This window comes from Lytechinus variegatus, chromosome 5 (genome assembly GCF_018143015.1).
Source record: "Lytechinus variegatus isolate NC3 chromosome 5, Lvar_3.0, whole genome shotgun sequence".
Taxonomy (NCBI): Eukaryota; Metazoa; Echinodermata; class Echinoidea; order Temnopleuroida; family Toxopneustidae; genus Lytechinus; species Lytechinus variegatus.
The window spans coordinates 31,133,299-31,150,000 of NC_054744.1; the positions used below are offsets into that span (position 1 = coordinate 31,133,299).

At 35.7% G+C, this 16,702-nt stretch overlaps 1 protein-coding gene and 1 long non-coding RNA gene across 2 annotated transcripts; one reads left to right on the forward strand and one right to left on the reverse strand.

Annotated features, from left to right (window-relative positions):
• The first annotated feature begins 7,008 nt into the window (after positions 1-7,008).
• Positions 7,009-14,620, forward strand: LOC121415924 (basigin-like). The gene is made up of 5 exons (XM_041609319.1): positions 7,009-7,339; positions 8,079-8,360; positions 10,887-11,195; positions 12,113-12,248; positions 12,974-14,620. Exons 1-5 carry the CDS (start codon positions 7,024-7,026, stop codon positions 13,035-13,037), a joined length of 1,107 nt encoding a protein of 368 aa, XP_041465253.1. The 5' UTR covers positions 7,009-7,023; the 3' UTR covers positions 13,038-14,620.
• On the reverse strand, positions 13,554-16,319 carry LOC121415925. The gene is made up of 2 exons (XR_005970071.1): positions 13,724-16,319; positions 13,554-13,659 (listed from the first exon to the last, which is right to left on the reverse strand). It is a non-coding gene; the product is annotated as an uncharacterized LOC121415925 (long non-coding RNA).
• Between the last annotated feature and the right edge of the window lie 383 nt (positions 16,320-16,702).

Sequence of the window (16,702 nt, forward strand, 5' to 3'; positions counted from 1 at the left end):
TCCAGGAATAACTCCTTAAAGGTCAAGTCCACCTCAGAAAAATGTTGATTTGAATCAATAGAGAAAAATCAGACAAGCACAATGCTGAAAATTTCATCAAAATCGGATGTAAAATAAGAAAGTTATGACATTTCAAAGTTTTGCTTATTTTCAACAAAGTACCGGTAGTTATATGAACGAGCCAGTTACATCCAAATGAGAAAGTCGATGACGTCACTCACTCACTATTTCTTTTGTTTTTTATTGTTTGAATTATACAATATTTCAATTTTTACGAATTTGACGATTAGGACCTCCTTGCCTGAAGCACAAAATGTTAAAACAATGGAATTCCACGTGTTCAGGGAGGAATGAAACTTCATTTCAAATGACAATGATGAGAAAATAAAAATATTTCATATTTCATATAATAAAATAGAAAGGAAATAGTGAGTGAGTGATGTCATCACTCATCAACTCTCACATTTGGATGTAACTGTCTCATTCATATAATTATTTTGTTGAAAATAAGCGAAACTTGAAAATGCCTTAACTTTCTTATTTTACATCCGATTTTGATGAAATTTTCAGTGTTATGCTTGTTGAATTTTTCTCTTTTTATTCAAATCAAGTTTTTGTTGGGGTGGACTTGTCCTTTAAATACCAAAGTGGTGTTTCATAAAGCTGCCAGTAGTCATGACTTGGGTGTCCGATGCACAAAAATACATTTATGTTACTATTATTATGATAATAAAACTGGTGTCGGTACATGTACACCATCACTGTTCAGGGATGTACATGTAGCGTCTCATGAAGCTGTTTAAAGTTTTAATAGTATGACGCTTGGTTTGACGGGTTCACAGAAATTAACAAATATGCTTAGAACTGTACTATTATACTAGAATATCAATTCATGAATTTATAGAAATGCACCTGTACATGTAGTAATGTAGTCCTCTTCCAGTGTAGTGTTTCTGTACAAAGCTTTTCGTGGCATAGTTCTGCAACACTTTTGGTTTTATTTTTGCATGACACATGAGCCTTTCTTTGGTACTCAATAAGTTTTTCCAGTCATTTTGATTTGATTCCCATCAGCAACAGTGTCAAATTCAATCTGTGTAATCTTCAGGAATATACAATTTTCAGAGTTTTTAATTTTCTTTTACATTTTAGTTTTCTCGACCAACATAAATTACATTATTTTGTTGCCCCCTACTAGGAATGAAACAAACAGATATCACATTTTAATACTGTACTGTACCTTACCTGCACTTGGGTGCCCCCCATGTGCAGTAGTTCACGAATCACGATACATTATGATATGTAGTCTGGGTCAAGGGAACAAATTCACCTTTGATATTTATATGCATTATTATATGAACTAAAGTCTCTTTAGAATTTGCACCATTTACTTCTTGAATAATTCACTGAAACCATTAAAATAATAGTGATTGAAATTGAAAAAATAAATGGTGTTTTGATGCAGTCTGTGCCTCTCGGAACATAGAAATATTATGGAGGACAAGGTAACATACATGTATTGTAGTCCAAAGGGTGAATTTCTTTGAAACCATTAAAATAATATGATTGAAATTGAAAAAATAAAAAAATAAAAATGGTGTTTTGATGCAGTCTGTGCCTCTCGGAACATAGAAATATTATGGAGGACAAGGTAACATACATGTATTGTAGTCCAAAGGGTGAATTTCTTTGAAACCATTAAAATAATATGATTGAAATTGAAAAAATAAATAAATAAAAATGGTGTTTTGATGCAGTCTGTGCCTCTCGGAACATAGAAATATTATGGAGGACAAGTTAACATACATGTACATGTATTGTAGTCCATAGGGTGAATTTCTTTTCTTTTTTCCCTCTTGGGATCTCTTTTTTCAACTAACAATAAAAAAATGAAATAAAGTTGGGTGAATTTCTTTTCTTTTTTCCCTCTTGGGATCTCTTTTTTCAACTAACAATAAAAAATGAAATAAAGTTGGGTCATACCTTTCTGGGTGAACAGCGAATTCAACTTTATGTGCCTTTTCAATTTATATTTCTATACCTACTTTTTGTGTTTGCTTTGTATAAAGGACTGCATAAATGGAACATGTAAACCCCAGTTGTATATTATGAAGAACCCTGGGTATATATTATAAAGAAGAGTATGAGGGGCTGAGTCTATAGAAATTTGAATTCAAAAAGTAAAAATGGTATTTGTAGGTTCACACGATGTTGCGACACCCATAGATTAAAGGTACCTTGTCAAAACTGTACTGCATCTTAAATCTCTAGTGTACCTCATCTCTATTATAAGGCACTATGTGTCTTTTCATACAACTTTCCTGCTTTTCCCATTGTTTTGATTACATGATTAAGTGTGAGAATTGGAGGAAATGAGTGGCCACTTGCAGGAAGATGCGGCACTGACATTTAAAAGGTACCGTACATGTACATGTACCTATAAAGTCAAAGTTCCCTTTGGTAATGATTATCTAGTAGATTTTTCCCTGTATACATCATCATGTACACTGTATGTGCACTCAAAAGTTACCTGCCTGAACATTTTAAAGGGGAAGTTCACCCTGACAAAAACTTTATTGTAAAAATAGCAGAAAAAATAATAAAAAATATTGCCGAAGGTTTGAGAAAAATTCATCAAGTAATAAGAAAGTTATTAGAATTTCAATTATTTGATTTGTGACGTCATATGCGAGCAGCATTCCTACATAGCGAATGGTAAAAAATCAATGAAATGCCATTTTCTAAGAAAATTGAAAATGGTTTTCACTGTACCTTTTGTATATCAATAGACAAATCATTTCACATCCAATCATGAATAGAAAACAAAATTAAGTCATCAGGAACCATGCAAAATGTGAAATTCATGCATTTTATATTACATAACACATGGGGCAGCTGCTCGTTTATGACGTCACAAATCCAAAACTTTGAGCTCTAATAACTTTCTTACTCTTTAACGGATTTTCCTCAAACCTTCACCAATATTTTTTACTATTTTTTCTGCTATTTTTGCAACAAAGTTTTCTTCAGGGTGAACTTCCCCTTTAATAGTTGAAGATTGAAACCACAAGATATCTGATTTACTTGAGCTTTTGAGGGGTTCCTGTACTTCTAGTCATTATTTATGTGGGCAAAATAATCAACAATTAAAAAATTACATGTACATGTATGTAGTTTTTCTGATGCACCATAAACTTACATGTATATGGTACTACTGGGGGGTCATTGCAATTCTCTATTGAGCGGGCCATGATAGGTTAAATTTTGTACCCAAGCTGGTGTGTTCACTTATTCAGACCGTGAAGTTAAACAGTGTATGAAGTGTAAATTGAATAAACATAAAAATTGGTGATTTTTTTTAGGTGAATATACCTACATGTTCATACGATCTTGTTGTGGGAAAGAAAGGAATGTATTCTCAATTTCAATGATGAAAAAAATATATGAAAAGTATTGAAGTGTACAGAGCAAATGAAACACAAAAAGTGGAAACATCTCAGCTAACCTTCATATGATTTAAACCCAATTTTGGAAAGAAAAGAAGGTATTTCATGGATGAAAGCCTAGAGCTTTGTAGTCTACAAAATGAATGCTGAAAGCTTTGTAAAATGGCAATCTGCTTTTATCAATAAACACAACACAATAAAATACCAAGGGTAGATGGGCATGGGGAACCAAGGCCTCATCTCCATATACATGTAGGTGTTCGCTCTTCTTGGCCTTTGTAGTAAAAGTGGGTCAGTATCATTTGTACAGTGTACATAGCACTTGCATTAGGGCATGTACCCTAACTTTGCTGAACCCGCTATGGGAATTTAATCTTTTTGGATTACAAAAAGGCATTTAGTAATTCCAACAAATGTGATTATGCGATCTCCATTTCCTGTGTGTACATGTACACTTAGGCCTACATGGGTGAATTACATGTATGAGTAAATATTTCGTATCTCAATATATCCATGATATATTCAGTTTGACCTTTTAAACATGCTTCATTTGCAAATGTGATGATGTGAAATTCAGGTTTGTGTATGAATAAACTTATATTGATTTTCGACAGATCATAGGGACCTCTGTTGAAAGGGAGATTAGTCTCCAAAATGTCATTAAAAAGTTGCAGAATACAGAGCCCCCTTTAGCTTGATGTGCAAACCCTCATCACTTGAAAAAATATTCTGAATGTGTAGCCTAATTGATGGACCTGACTGGACTTTGTGTTTTTCTTGTGAGTTGTATAGTCTTTTCTCAAGACCCACTGGTTGATTAAAGTTTTGACAATCAGGATCTGTGCCTGAAGAGTACTCATAAAAACTGCTAAGTACATGTATCTGTTGGTACAGCAATGATGTTTCTTCTACCTGACTTCAGTTGGTAATAAAAGCAGAAAGTATCACCACAGAGCTCTGTATGGTATTACAGAAATCCGTTTTTTTTTCCTTTATAGAAGAATGGAAATCTACAGAAATCCATCTTTTTCATATGTGTGTGAGAAGACACATGTATGCTGATATCATACATGTATACATGTATGTGTTGGGCTTGACAGTTCTGTAGACTGAATCTATTGTTCTCTGGTTTTTACAGGTACATGTAATATCTAACACTGCCTGGGGCGTTTACAAAATTCTCTACCTTTTCTGTAGTTGGACCTCTAATTTTCCTCAATTTTATTGAGTGTTGGTAGCTCTATATATTTTACTACCACATTTGGTTATTTCACCTGAAAATAGATGTACAGTACATGTACATGTAGTATGGCAAAAAAAAATTTAGTCTTCATAAATAATTTTTTCTATGTACAGTAGCCAAAAAAAAAGCATTTGGAATTCAGATTTTGTTGCAAATCATCTTGTTCAAATTTTGGTATTGCCCTATGTTGCACATACATGTATTACCAAAGTGTACATGTACAACTGAACCAGAAATGAAATGGATGTACAGTGTATTAAATCTATTTCCATGAGTGGTAGTGACAGATTCATGCATTTGAAAATTTACAACATTTGACATACTGAACCTATAGCTTATAATCCCTCTTTGCTATTTTATTATATTGACTGAGGAACCCTTTATTGTGTACAGGAAGTCATTTGAAAGTTGACACCTACATGTAGGCCCGTGTCATCAAGCTTTGCACTTGATCATGAAATTGATTTTTACAAGTGATCATACACAATAGCCTATAGAATCAATAGTACAAATCGGCCCTGCGATCAATCACTAAGCTTCATGTTAAAGATCCGAGACATACATGTAATATCAAGAACAATATACACTTGGGTATACGGTATTGAGGGCGGAAAAGAGATACATGTACTGTGAATTAATGGAAAACATTTAATTATGAGCTTGAGCTGTTACTGTAGGAATGCAGTTTCTTGGACACAAATTAGTATTTCATTTGCCATTAAAAGAAATCAAGAAGAGAGCAACTTTAGGTACATGTAGGTTGTGTCTTAAAAGACAGAATAGGGCCATCTGTTCCAGCCGGAGTTATCCCAATCTGAACAATCTCAAGATTATTTGTAATGGAGATGCAATTATGGCACTAGTTTGCTGGATTAATCTCAAGATTGCAATCCCAAGTCAACTTGGGATTATTTGCAAAATAGCGCACTACATGTATTTAACGAATTATCACACAGGTGCAGAAGCACTCAGGATTATTTATTCACGGCATCACACCATAATGCATCAATACATGTATCTCGCTCGAGCACGAATCGCTCTTGCGATGGTGGAGACAGGGTTTCTTGAATCTCAAGATAAATCGTGAAGAGTGCTGATCGGGCTAAGATCTCGACATTGAGCAAACTCGGGCTGGTGCTGCACTGCCTTATGAGAGGAAAACTCATTTCTTTTAGTGCATGCGGGGGAAGAGGAGGGGGAGACTCCTTGGATATCATACACAAGGCAAACTTTAAGAGATTCAGGGTCGGTTCTTTGCTCACAACGTCTACATGTATATGACTTGTGTTTTCTAATTGTTATTTTTAATGTATAAAAAAATGATGCAGATTGGCATCAGTCCAAATCTAAAGAGGGTGAATTTTTCAAGTGAAAAAAAAAAGTCGGCAGGTTCTTAGGTTTGACCGTTTTTTTTTTTATATATAAAACTTTTTTTGGGCCCATGTATGCATACTCTGGCTTCAGTCTGTACATGTAGTCTGAAGGTTGGGTGAAGTTGGGCTGATGGGTGAGAGAGAGAGAGCATGGTCTCCGGTCAAGTTTCTTTGCGTGATGAGTGAGTTCATTGCCTTCATCCTGTATAAAGTAAATTGACCAGTGAGTAGTGCAGAATGGTCATCTCTCACCTCACCTCTGAATGGATGGATCTCTAAACCTCCCCAGGGATTGTTTCATGATGGATCTTGTCGCTGAATTTCAATGACTAATTCATCTCATTGATTATTTGGGGCAGGTAAAAAGATTGCACAAGACCAAGGGAGATTGACCCAAGTATTGGACAGTTTTACATCCTTCGCAAGTTAAAAAAGATCCCAATTATTACAGGGTTCAGTCCAAAGTATTATTTGGCAATGGGCATGAACACTAGGAGGAAAGTATCCCCCATCAAAGATATATTATTTTCTGCCTCCGGCTACATGTAGATGGATGCTGGAGGCAATTCCTCCTGTCCCTTCTTGTTTTCTTTCTTGCAGTAGTGACCATTTGATTGACAAACTTCAAACTTGTAGGAGTAGTGATATTGGGGTTACAAGGTCAGAAGTCAGAGATCATTATATGCACCTGAAAATATATTGTTCCTCTTTTAACCGAAGAACTGTTCAACTTCAAACTTAACTCATGATATGGAAATGACGTTGATCTGATTCGATTTTGTGGTCACAAGGTCAAATGTCACTTATCACAGAGTTCATCTGAAAATGTTAGAAGATCAGACATGTAATATATCTTGATCTGGTATTAAAGGCATAAATTTTAACTGTGTGCATGGAGAATCTTATTTCCCTTCTATATTAAAAGAGGATTACTATCTCCGTCAAGAGTCTCCTAAAACTGATGCCATTTAACTTTCTAATTCTTATTCTAATCTCCCATTTTTCTTCAGTGGTGAATGCCCAGCTTCCGGAACCCAATGTAGAAGTGGGAAGCGATGCCCTTTTCTACTGTACGGGAGATCATTCTACAACAGCGTGGTACAAAGGTGATGAGAAGCTTGGACCTGAGGGGCACTTCACGGTGGTGACCGTCCAGTCCGGACCACTCACGTACTCCAACATGACCATATTCAGTGTTGTCAAGAATGATTCTGGCATATACAGCTGTAAAGATGACCAAGGAGCATCCTATGATGTCACTCTTACCGTATATGAAGGTATGGCATTCTTGGAATAAGTGGGCATGTAAACACAAAGTTTAGTGATCAACCGTATAATTTATTTATCCAATTGATTGCATATGATGATTATTGCTAGCAAAGTTACCATTATTTTATAAGCTTGATAAGCTTGGTTTTATGGGCCCCTATGACATTATACTTTAATAGAGTAATGCCTACATGTATGATGGTATGGCATTCCTAGAAGGAATGGGGCCTGAAAACAAAGTTTAGTGATCGGTTGTACAGTTTTGTAAAAGTAATTTCACATATTGATATTAATATCCATTTCACAATTAATTGATTTCAAACTTTTAATATGTCGTGTGGCTGAAAGAACATTTTTTAGTGATTACTCACTGATCAGTCAATGATTTTCATACATGTAGATAACTATTACTAGCTATAATATGTAAACTAATTGCTTTTTATTTGTCAAAAGCAAATTTCTTATTCTGGGTTGGTATTTGATTCTTTCAAATTTTCAGTCAGAAATTATAATTTTGTTTTTAGCTCTGATGCAAGATGATAGCCCTCCCTCCTCCATTATTCTATTTTTATTTATTTCTTTTCAATGAAGAATTTTGTTGTTAGTCATGTGGAGCTAGAGTTTATAGAGGGTGTTGACCTGCTTTTTAATTGCAACGTTGGTGGTACCAAAGACCAGAATGTTATTCTCGAAAGTCACAAGATGTTATTGTTTATGAATTTTTTTTTAAACTTTATTTCTGTTCAGTGAGGGATGTTGTTGTCAGTCCCGCTGAGCCCGAGTTTGTAGAGGGTGCCAACCTGCTCTTGAATTGCACCGTTGATGGTACCACAGACCAGACCGTCTCATGGAGCGTTGATAAGGATGGTACTCCAGAGACCTTGACAGGTGGTGACGACACCAGTCATGTCCAAGTCTTCAATAATGGCTCTCTGATCATCCGTGGTCTCACCCCAGAAGATGCCGGAGTCTACACCTGTACTCACGCATTTGACGAGGCTTCTAAGTCTGTTTCAGTCAATGTAGGAGGTAAGATGTGTTTTTACTTAAAGGACAAGTCCACCCCAACAAAAACTTGATTTGAATAAAAAGAGAAAAATTCAACAAGCACAACACTGAAAATTTCATCAAAATCGGATGTAAAATAAGAAAGTTATGACATTTCAAAGTTTCGCTTATTTTTAACAAAATAGTTATATGAACGAGCCAGTTACATCCAAATGAGAGAGTTGATGATGTCACTCACTCACTATTTCTTTTGTTTTTTATTGTTTGAAATATGAAATATTTTGATTTTCTTGTCAATGTCATGTGAAATGAAGTTTCATTCCTCCCTGAACACGTGGAATTCCATTATTTTAACATTTTGTGCTTCAGGCAAGGAGGTCCTAATCATCAAATTCGTAAAAATTGAAAAATTGTATAATTCAAACAATAAAAAACAAAAGAAATAGTGAGTGAGTGACATCATCGACTCTCTCATTTGGATGTAACTGGCTCGTTCATATAACTATTTTGTGAAAAATAAGCGAAACTTTAAAATGTCATAACTTTCTTATTTTACATCCGATTTTGATGAAATTTTCAGCATTGTGCTTGTTTGATTTTTCTCTCTTGATTCTACTCAACATTTTTCTGGGGTGGACTTGACCTTTAATACTTGGCCTACCAGCAGTTTGTCTACTCAGATGATTTACTCTAACAGGCTAAACCCATTTGGTTTCCTATAATTTTAGTCTAATCACCATTTGGTCCACTAACAGGCTAAACCCATTTAGTCTCCTATCATTTTGGTCTACTCTGCACGTGGTCTAATTCTCATTAAACCAATTCCTAATTTGCATTCTTATTCCCTTTGTCCTCTACTTGTCAGGTAATTATTTTGCACTTTGTCAAATGAAAATTTGCTTCATAAACAGCTCTTCTAACCATGTAGGCTATTAATTGTGTTAAATCAAGTGGATATTAGATTAAATTGATATACTGTAAAAGCTGTTATTTTCGCGTACAGAATTTTTCGCGAATCGCGGGGGTCCCGACATTTTCGCGGGTTGTTAAATTCGCGATCGGAAGATGTACAATACATTTCCACAGCATTTCAAAGAAGCAAAACTAGTGCAATTCATGTGCAAATCTACACTCCTCAATGTCCTTATGGTGATATGTCTTTTGTACATAAATATGTCCCTGTAAAAACAGTTACAAATTGTGGAAAAAGTGGCTTAAATTTCACTTTTTTAACCTTTAGATCTAAAAATTCATCATGCCACAGGATCTATAGGGTTAAGCAATCTTTGGAATTTGTGTTTGGTTCGATTCATTTTTCAAAAAGTTGGTAAAAAGTGCAAAATTGTGGAATTTTGTGAACAGAATGTTCACCTTCAAAATTCTGGTCATGTGACTTATGAATATTAATGAGTATGCAAATAGCTACCAATACGTGTGTATAGAGTCAATCAGATGACAATAAAATCAAATTGTTTCATGGAAAATACATTTTAATATTACAGTGAGTGTATAAATATTGATAAAATAATGTTAGAAAATAGTTTAGGCCCTGATTTTGTTTGAGAAATTTAAAAAAGTGAAATTCTAGCTAACTTTTTGAATCACTAACTGTACTTTCTAAGCCTATTTTTTGTACATATAGAGGTGCATATCTCAATTTTCTCAATATGCAGGATGTTTTCAATAGCAAAGCTTTGCTGTTGGGGGCATTGGCACTGTCTAAGAAATGTGTCAATATTTTTGTGTGTTGTTAAATTCGCGGCCGATCGCGAAATCCGCTAAAATAACAGCTCCTACAGTAGCCTAATTGGAAATTAGTCAGGGTTCCCAGCCAATCAGGGAAAATTATTTTACTTTTTTCTAGTTAGGGATAAATCAGGGATTTAATAAATAAAATGCCTCAAATCAGGGAAAAAATGCATCAAATGAGGGAAAAATCAGGGAATTTTGATCAACCCAGAAGTCAAAAGCATGGTAGTCAGTCAGACTCTTTTTTTTGTTGCATATCAAAACAACCACCATTGAATGACTTGCTATGGTGGTACTAATTAGTTTTACATTTTTGTTTTTATACTGGTACTGAAAATACATGTAATTCACTGCAACAACTAGAAAACATGCGTAACTCAGAATGGGTGTAAATGATAGTCGGGGAAAAATCAGGGAATTTTGTTTTCTTGAAAAGCTTGGAACCCTGTAGGTTGATGGGCTAGACTACATGGACATGGTCACTATATGGGTAGACATCAAGAATAAGACCATCTGGGATGAGGCCAACAAAAAGTAGAAGCTGTTTTAGACAGATCAGCAATTTAAGGCCGATACATAAAGGTGTGAACACTCTGGATTGCCATAAGTCATAATGGTTCTTTTGAAAGACAATGATAATACATGTTTACTTTAAATGTGATAATTCCATTGTGCACTTTTCCATATATACAAGACCCTCTAAATAACTATGGCAGTCAATGGCCAATCCACATTCAATGTAAGAGAGATCAAACACAGCCCGTGTCTTTAGGATTGCTATATGTTGATAATTTTCAGGTGCTATCACCCTTACGGCCGAAAAGTCTGTCAAGTACACAGAAGGTGACCGTGCCCTGATAGAGTGTGAAGCCCACGTCATCACTGCTGCTCTGCTGCCCTCCATCTCCTGGAAGGTGAATGGAGTAGACCTTGCAGAGGCTTGCCCTGAGCGTTGTACCCTGAAGAACACCACCACAACCCACACCATCACCAGCAAGTTAGAAATTGTCAACATCATCAAAGAGGATAGAAAGAACTACACCTGCACCGCTACCAATGCAGCTAACCCTGAGGGTGTGTCCAGAGACATTCTTCTCAGGGTCAGAGGTAAATTAAATCATTAGGTTTTTAAGAACTGATTATAATATAGAGTATTTCTTAAGCGCCAAATAAACATTGATTATGTGCTCAAGGCGCTGAGAAAAGGAAATAAGGAAAATGACATGAAGCAGGACAAGACAAAGGATAAAAGAAACACTTTCATGACAATGAGAGGAAGCTACTTGAAGGCAATTTTAAACAAATGGTTTTTAGAGCAATTTGGAACAAAATTAAATTTGAATTATTGCGGACGGAATATGGCAACCGATTCCACAAGGAATGTCCAGCATATGTAAATGATTGATCCCCATTGATTTCCTGGATTAAGGAACTGCAAGCAATTTTGAATCAGAAGATCTTAAACATTGAAGAGGATTGTATGGCATCAACAACATTATATTCTGGGGCAGATCCATGGATTCAGTGAAAACTACACCTGCACTGCTACATGTACCAATGCAGCGAATCCAGAGGGCGTGTCTAGGAATTTCCATCTCAGGGTCATGGATGTGGTTATGGATAGCATTTCATGAAACAAGTAGTCAGTGATTTTACTGACAATTGGTAGAAGCTATTGGAAACCCTAGCCTGTGATGTGATAACATTGAAAAGTTGTTTCATAAAACAATCACCTGGTTGTGAATCAAGTTCATTGTCTGAAAGTGATCATAAAAGACTTTTCACGGACAATGCACTTTGGGGAATTAGGCTTTGTTGTAAAAAGTAGGAATTAGCCAAAATGATAACTCTATACTTCCAAAGGTCACTTTCCCTGCACAGAGATGTGTGTGCATAGATTTAGTCTCTTAATACCTTTTGTTTTCTGGAAACATCATAATCCATGGTTATAAGCCAAACTAAACTTACAAATGAATGCAATGAAAGAGTCATTGTGATTTTGAAATCTTTCTTTATATGTGCAGATCGTCTTGCCGCTCTGTGGCCTTTCCTTGGAATTGTGACGGAGGTGGTCATCCTGATCATCATCATATTCATCCATGAGAAGTGCAGCAAAGGAGAGGACTATGGCGAAGACGACGAAGATGACGATGACCCCAAGTAAGATCCCCCCATCAGTTTATTTAAAACATTGTTTTCCATTCTTTTTACCCAAGTAAAATCACATTATTTGACATCATATGCTGAATTTAACCCCCAGACGTTGATATTTGCAGGCCACGTTGAATAATGAGTTATAATTGAGTTAACTTATGGGTGAACTTAACCTGTGAGAGGGGTCCAAATAACTTGGCTCTTTTAGGGTTAAAACATTGAATTTTCCTTTTCCTCCTTTTTTTATCCAAGTAAAATCATATTATTTGACATCATATGCTTAATTCAACTCCCAGACATTCATATTTGCAATGCACGTCATATAATGAGTTATAATTGAGTTTACCCATGGGTGAATTAATCTTGTTTTCCATGAAATGCAAATTCAAAGATAAATGCCTGTTGGGGTAACTATTTCAAAATGAGTTTGGCCCTTTAAATCTTACAAGTTTGATTATTAGAAATCGATAATCAGAAATCTACAGACTATTCCTTGCTTGAGAAGTGCTTTTTTACCAAAACGAAACACTCAGATATTTAATTTCGATCTGGCACCCAATCAAAATGTATTTTCATGTAAAGTCACAAATTTATCCAATAAAACATCTTGAAAGGCATACACATACGTATAATCTAGTAATGAATTGGAATAATTGGATTCTCCTTTGATGTGATTAACCTAAACCAAAAGAAGGCTTCAATCTATCCATATTTTGTTTTGGTCATTTCAGGAAAGAGAAGAAACAAATCAACGATGGAGACAGCGACATGAGGATGCGATCATCCAAAGAATGACAGAATGTTCCCCAGCGAAGGACCGCCTGGGCGGAAATGGAACCAAGCCCTCAGTAGCCATTTGAACCTGCGACCTTCCATTCAGATTAAAACAAGCCATTCTTTAATATCATCAATCAAACAATGTCATTTCACCTCACTTTATTCTCCCCCTTATAATGAAAACAGTGTAACCTTCTTATTCTATATTTTACTTTACATCCTTAAATCATTGTCCATTCTCTTTCTATCGGGTAATTTATTTGTATTACATTAATTTTCTACGTAGTGTATTAATTTTATGTTGTTTTTGTTTAACAAAATGCTGTCCAAATGATGATTGAAGAAGTTTTGGCATTTCAGAGTACAAATCAATTCTACTTCAGTTTATTTTTTTATATGCTTAAAATAGATGCAAATTACTGTTTTAGTTTGTGTTTACGTTAAAATTCCTACCATTTTGTCTACATTTTTTTGATATGTAATTTTGTTTTACTGGTGCTTTTACCATTATGGATTTTTTGGGGGGCAGTTTTCCACTATCAGTTTTTGGTTTGTGACTTTAATAAGCCTTTGGTATTCTGTAGCAATGTTTGTCAACTTTTGGTTTGGTAGAAAACAAGAACATCTTTATCTGCATTACCTCTCTCCGCCAAGGGTCGGCCAGGTTACTACGGGATAACTACATCTATCTTTATCTGCATTACCTCTCTCCACCAAGGGTTGGCCAGGTTGTTACCGGATAACTACATCTATCGTTACAGAGTTTTGATTCAGTCATCAAGAAGACCTGATTTCCTCTTTTCCCTGAAATAAAATATCATTTGCCATGATCGGATGAACTGCAGTTGGCAATGCATTACCTTGGTGATTGTGCATTAATGAACCCTTAAACCCATTGCCTCCTGGAAGCGGGTGATTCCTGTATAAAGTCTATTTGGAATTCAAGATTTCAGTAGTCATCAGGTTAACTCAGTCACTTGTGTGTAAAAACATCATAACACAGTGACACTGATGACAACAAAATTGAAGACTCCGTTATCTTTAATGACAGCAATGAACTTTTAAGTTGAATTCTTGTAGAGTTTTCATTTTGGGGGTATTTTTCTTTATTTCAGACTATATAGAGTTCCCTATCAGAAAGAAAACCGAAACATTAGTTTGTTTATGTGTGAAATGAACAGACCGCATTTGTTTTAAACAGTAATTATTTTCCTCGATATTTTGTCAAGATAATTGGAAATGAACACTGAGGGCTTGACTAGTTCCTGAGGGGTAGTTCCCGATTGCAGCATGCGTTAGGTCAAACCAGTGTAGTAGGGCCATCCAAGGGAACAGAAAAAAAGTGGCCACTTGAGACAGGTGGCCTTTGTGGACAGGTTCTATGACAAATGTTCCTTTCAAATGGGAGACAGTTTAGATGATCATTGAAGACAGGCTTCACTGTAGACATGTGGTCGCTTTAGACAGTTTTGATTGTATTTCAGTCTGAGGTGTCTGAGAGGCGGGACTAGCAGACCTTTCCAAAAGTCTGAGACTTCTTTTTCCTGCAGGAAACCAGTAAGCAGCTTTTCATTACAAATCAACACAGTCACCACTCACCAAGACACCATAAAAAAAACACAATAGGGTCTGCAGAAAAGAAGTAATGAAATGATGCATTAAAGGATGTGTCCATAGCAGCCGACTGTCTATAAAGGTCACATTTCGTGTTTCTCTCGTCTGGTCACTCTAGAAGGGATTTCAGCTGCATGCTACAATTGTGAACTACCTCCAACTTCAACCTTCCGATGCAAGCGACCTGGAACATAAAGCCTAGTGATTGATCATGGGGATGGTTTTTGAAAACTGATCACACATTGTTATCAACACACTTGATCATAAAAATCAATCCCATATTCAATTCTAAGTTTTATGTAACAGGCCAAGGTGTAGATTAAGGATTATAGTATTTAAACAAGACCATCCATGGATCTATTGATTGTTAAGTACCTCACTGTGGTCCATTTTTGTTTGTTTGGTTTTATGATAAAGGGCATTTGCAGGTACAGGAGTACAAGTAAGATCCAATACCAATTATTATTTCATAAGTGGTGCAATGAGCAGAAATATATGTTAAGTGTTTTAGAAAAGCTCTTTAGATGTTTATTTTTTTTTTTTTTTGGTGGTGGATGAAGAGTTTGTATAGGAAAAGAAAATCAGAGCAATATACTTGTTATGTTAAGTGATTTTACACGTTATGCTGTATTTTGTATAATAAGGGTATGCATAAATTACCCATGCCTCATTTATACTAGGAAAAAAAATGGTGAAGGATGTACTGTACATGTGTGTATTGTTCATTTTAATGTCTAGAAAGTATCAAAGACTCTTGAAATAACATTATCTTCTTTATCAAATATTTGATCTATGTGACTTTTTAGTACAACACATCAGGATTTGTTGGTCACTAAAAAATGCACAAACATAGTAATGAGAATGTAGAATATTGATTTTTTTTTGTAATGTCGCTTGGTTTCCCCACATCAATTTATCAGTCTGCAGGCAGAGACTCTTGATTTTCACATACATGTAGTGCATGATGCCAGGTCTGAAGTAGGAGACTAGATACACTCATGTTCTGTGACTGCTTCTATCATAAGCCAGCATTCTCAGAAGAGCTTTCAGTTGTACCATGTTACAAAATGTTGGACTATGCAGATTTTGCGATATAACAATCTATTCTAGCATGAATTTAGCGCCTTCCTAAAGCGTGCATTTATAATTGTACTCTTCTAGTTTATGTGTGAAATGAGCATAAAGTGTAATTATGTTCTCAAAATCTGCGTAGCCCATGGTTTTGTACCATTGTAATTGAAACCAAATTTTGGCATACCGACCATAGGGTTTCGTGTCTAGTCTCCACCACAGGCTTGGTATTATTTGTTCAAGTCTCATATTTGAGTCTGTGCTTTCAGACTACCAGTTTGCTCTCAGTTTGTATCTCTCATGTCTCTGTTGATGAGTAATTATCTTTTTCCTTCGGTTTGAGGACAATCGGTCCGTTATATTACAAATTTTTAATCTAGAGAGATTATTTCGATTCTATGGCATTATTTTATTGAAAGTTTACATGATTATTTGTATTGTGTTGGTATACTAAACTGCATTGTTGCGTAACTTGAGCGAATGCGGAATACCTCATTGTACATTTTGTATACGTCTTATGCCTTATTTGCATTTGCTACCATCATCGTAAGATGGATAAGCTTAAGATTTTTGGTGGCATCGTAGGTGTCTACAGGCTAGGATTTTTTTGTGATTATCGTACAGTTTTATTCTTTCGGCAATGTTGAGGGTCAAAGGCAAAGCCATAAAGTGCCCCTTTCACTGATTGTACGATGCCCCTACAATTTTTGAAAAAAAAATTGTGTAACTTCATACGATTATCATACGCAAACCTACATGTAAGGAACTTGTACAAATTAGCGTCCACCCTCGGGGGGGACTCACATATTTTGGTGGTAGGGGGACATGCCGCTTTGATGACCCTCTTTTTCAGACCTAATTTTCAGTTCTCTAGATACTCCGAATGACAAAATTCCATTTGACCCCCGTGACGAAAAAACCTCGGTTCCCTAGCCCTGCCAAAAATGTCCAGTACGAGCACCGCATAAAATAGCTGCACGCACGGCTTCATAACTCCC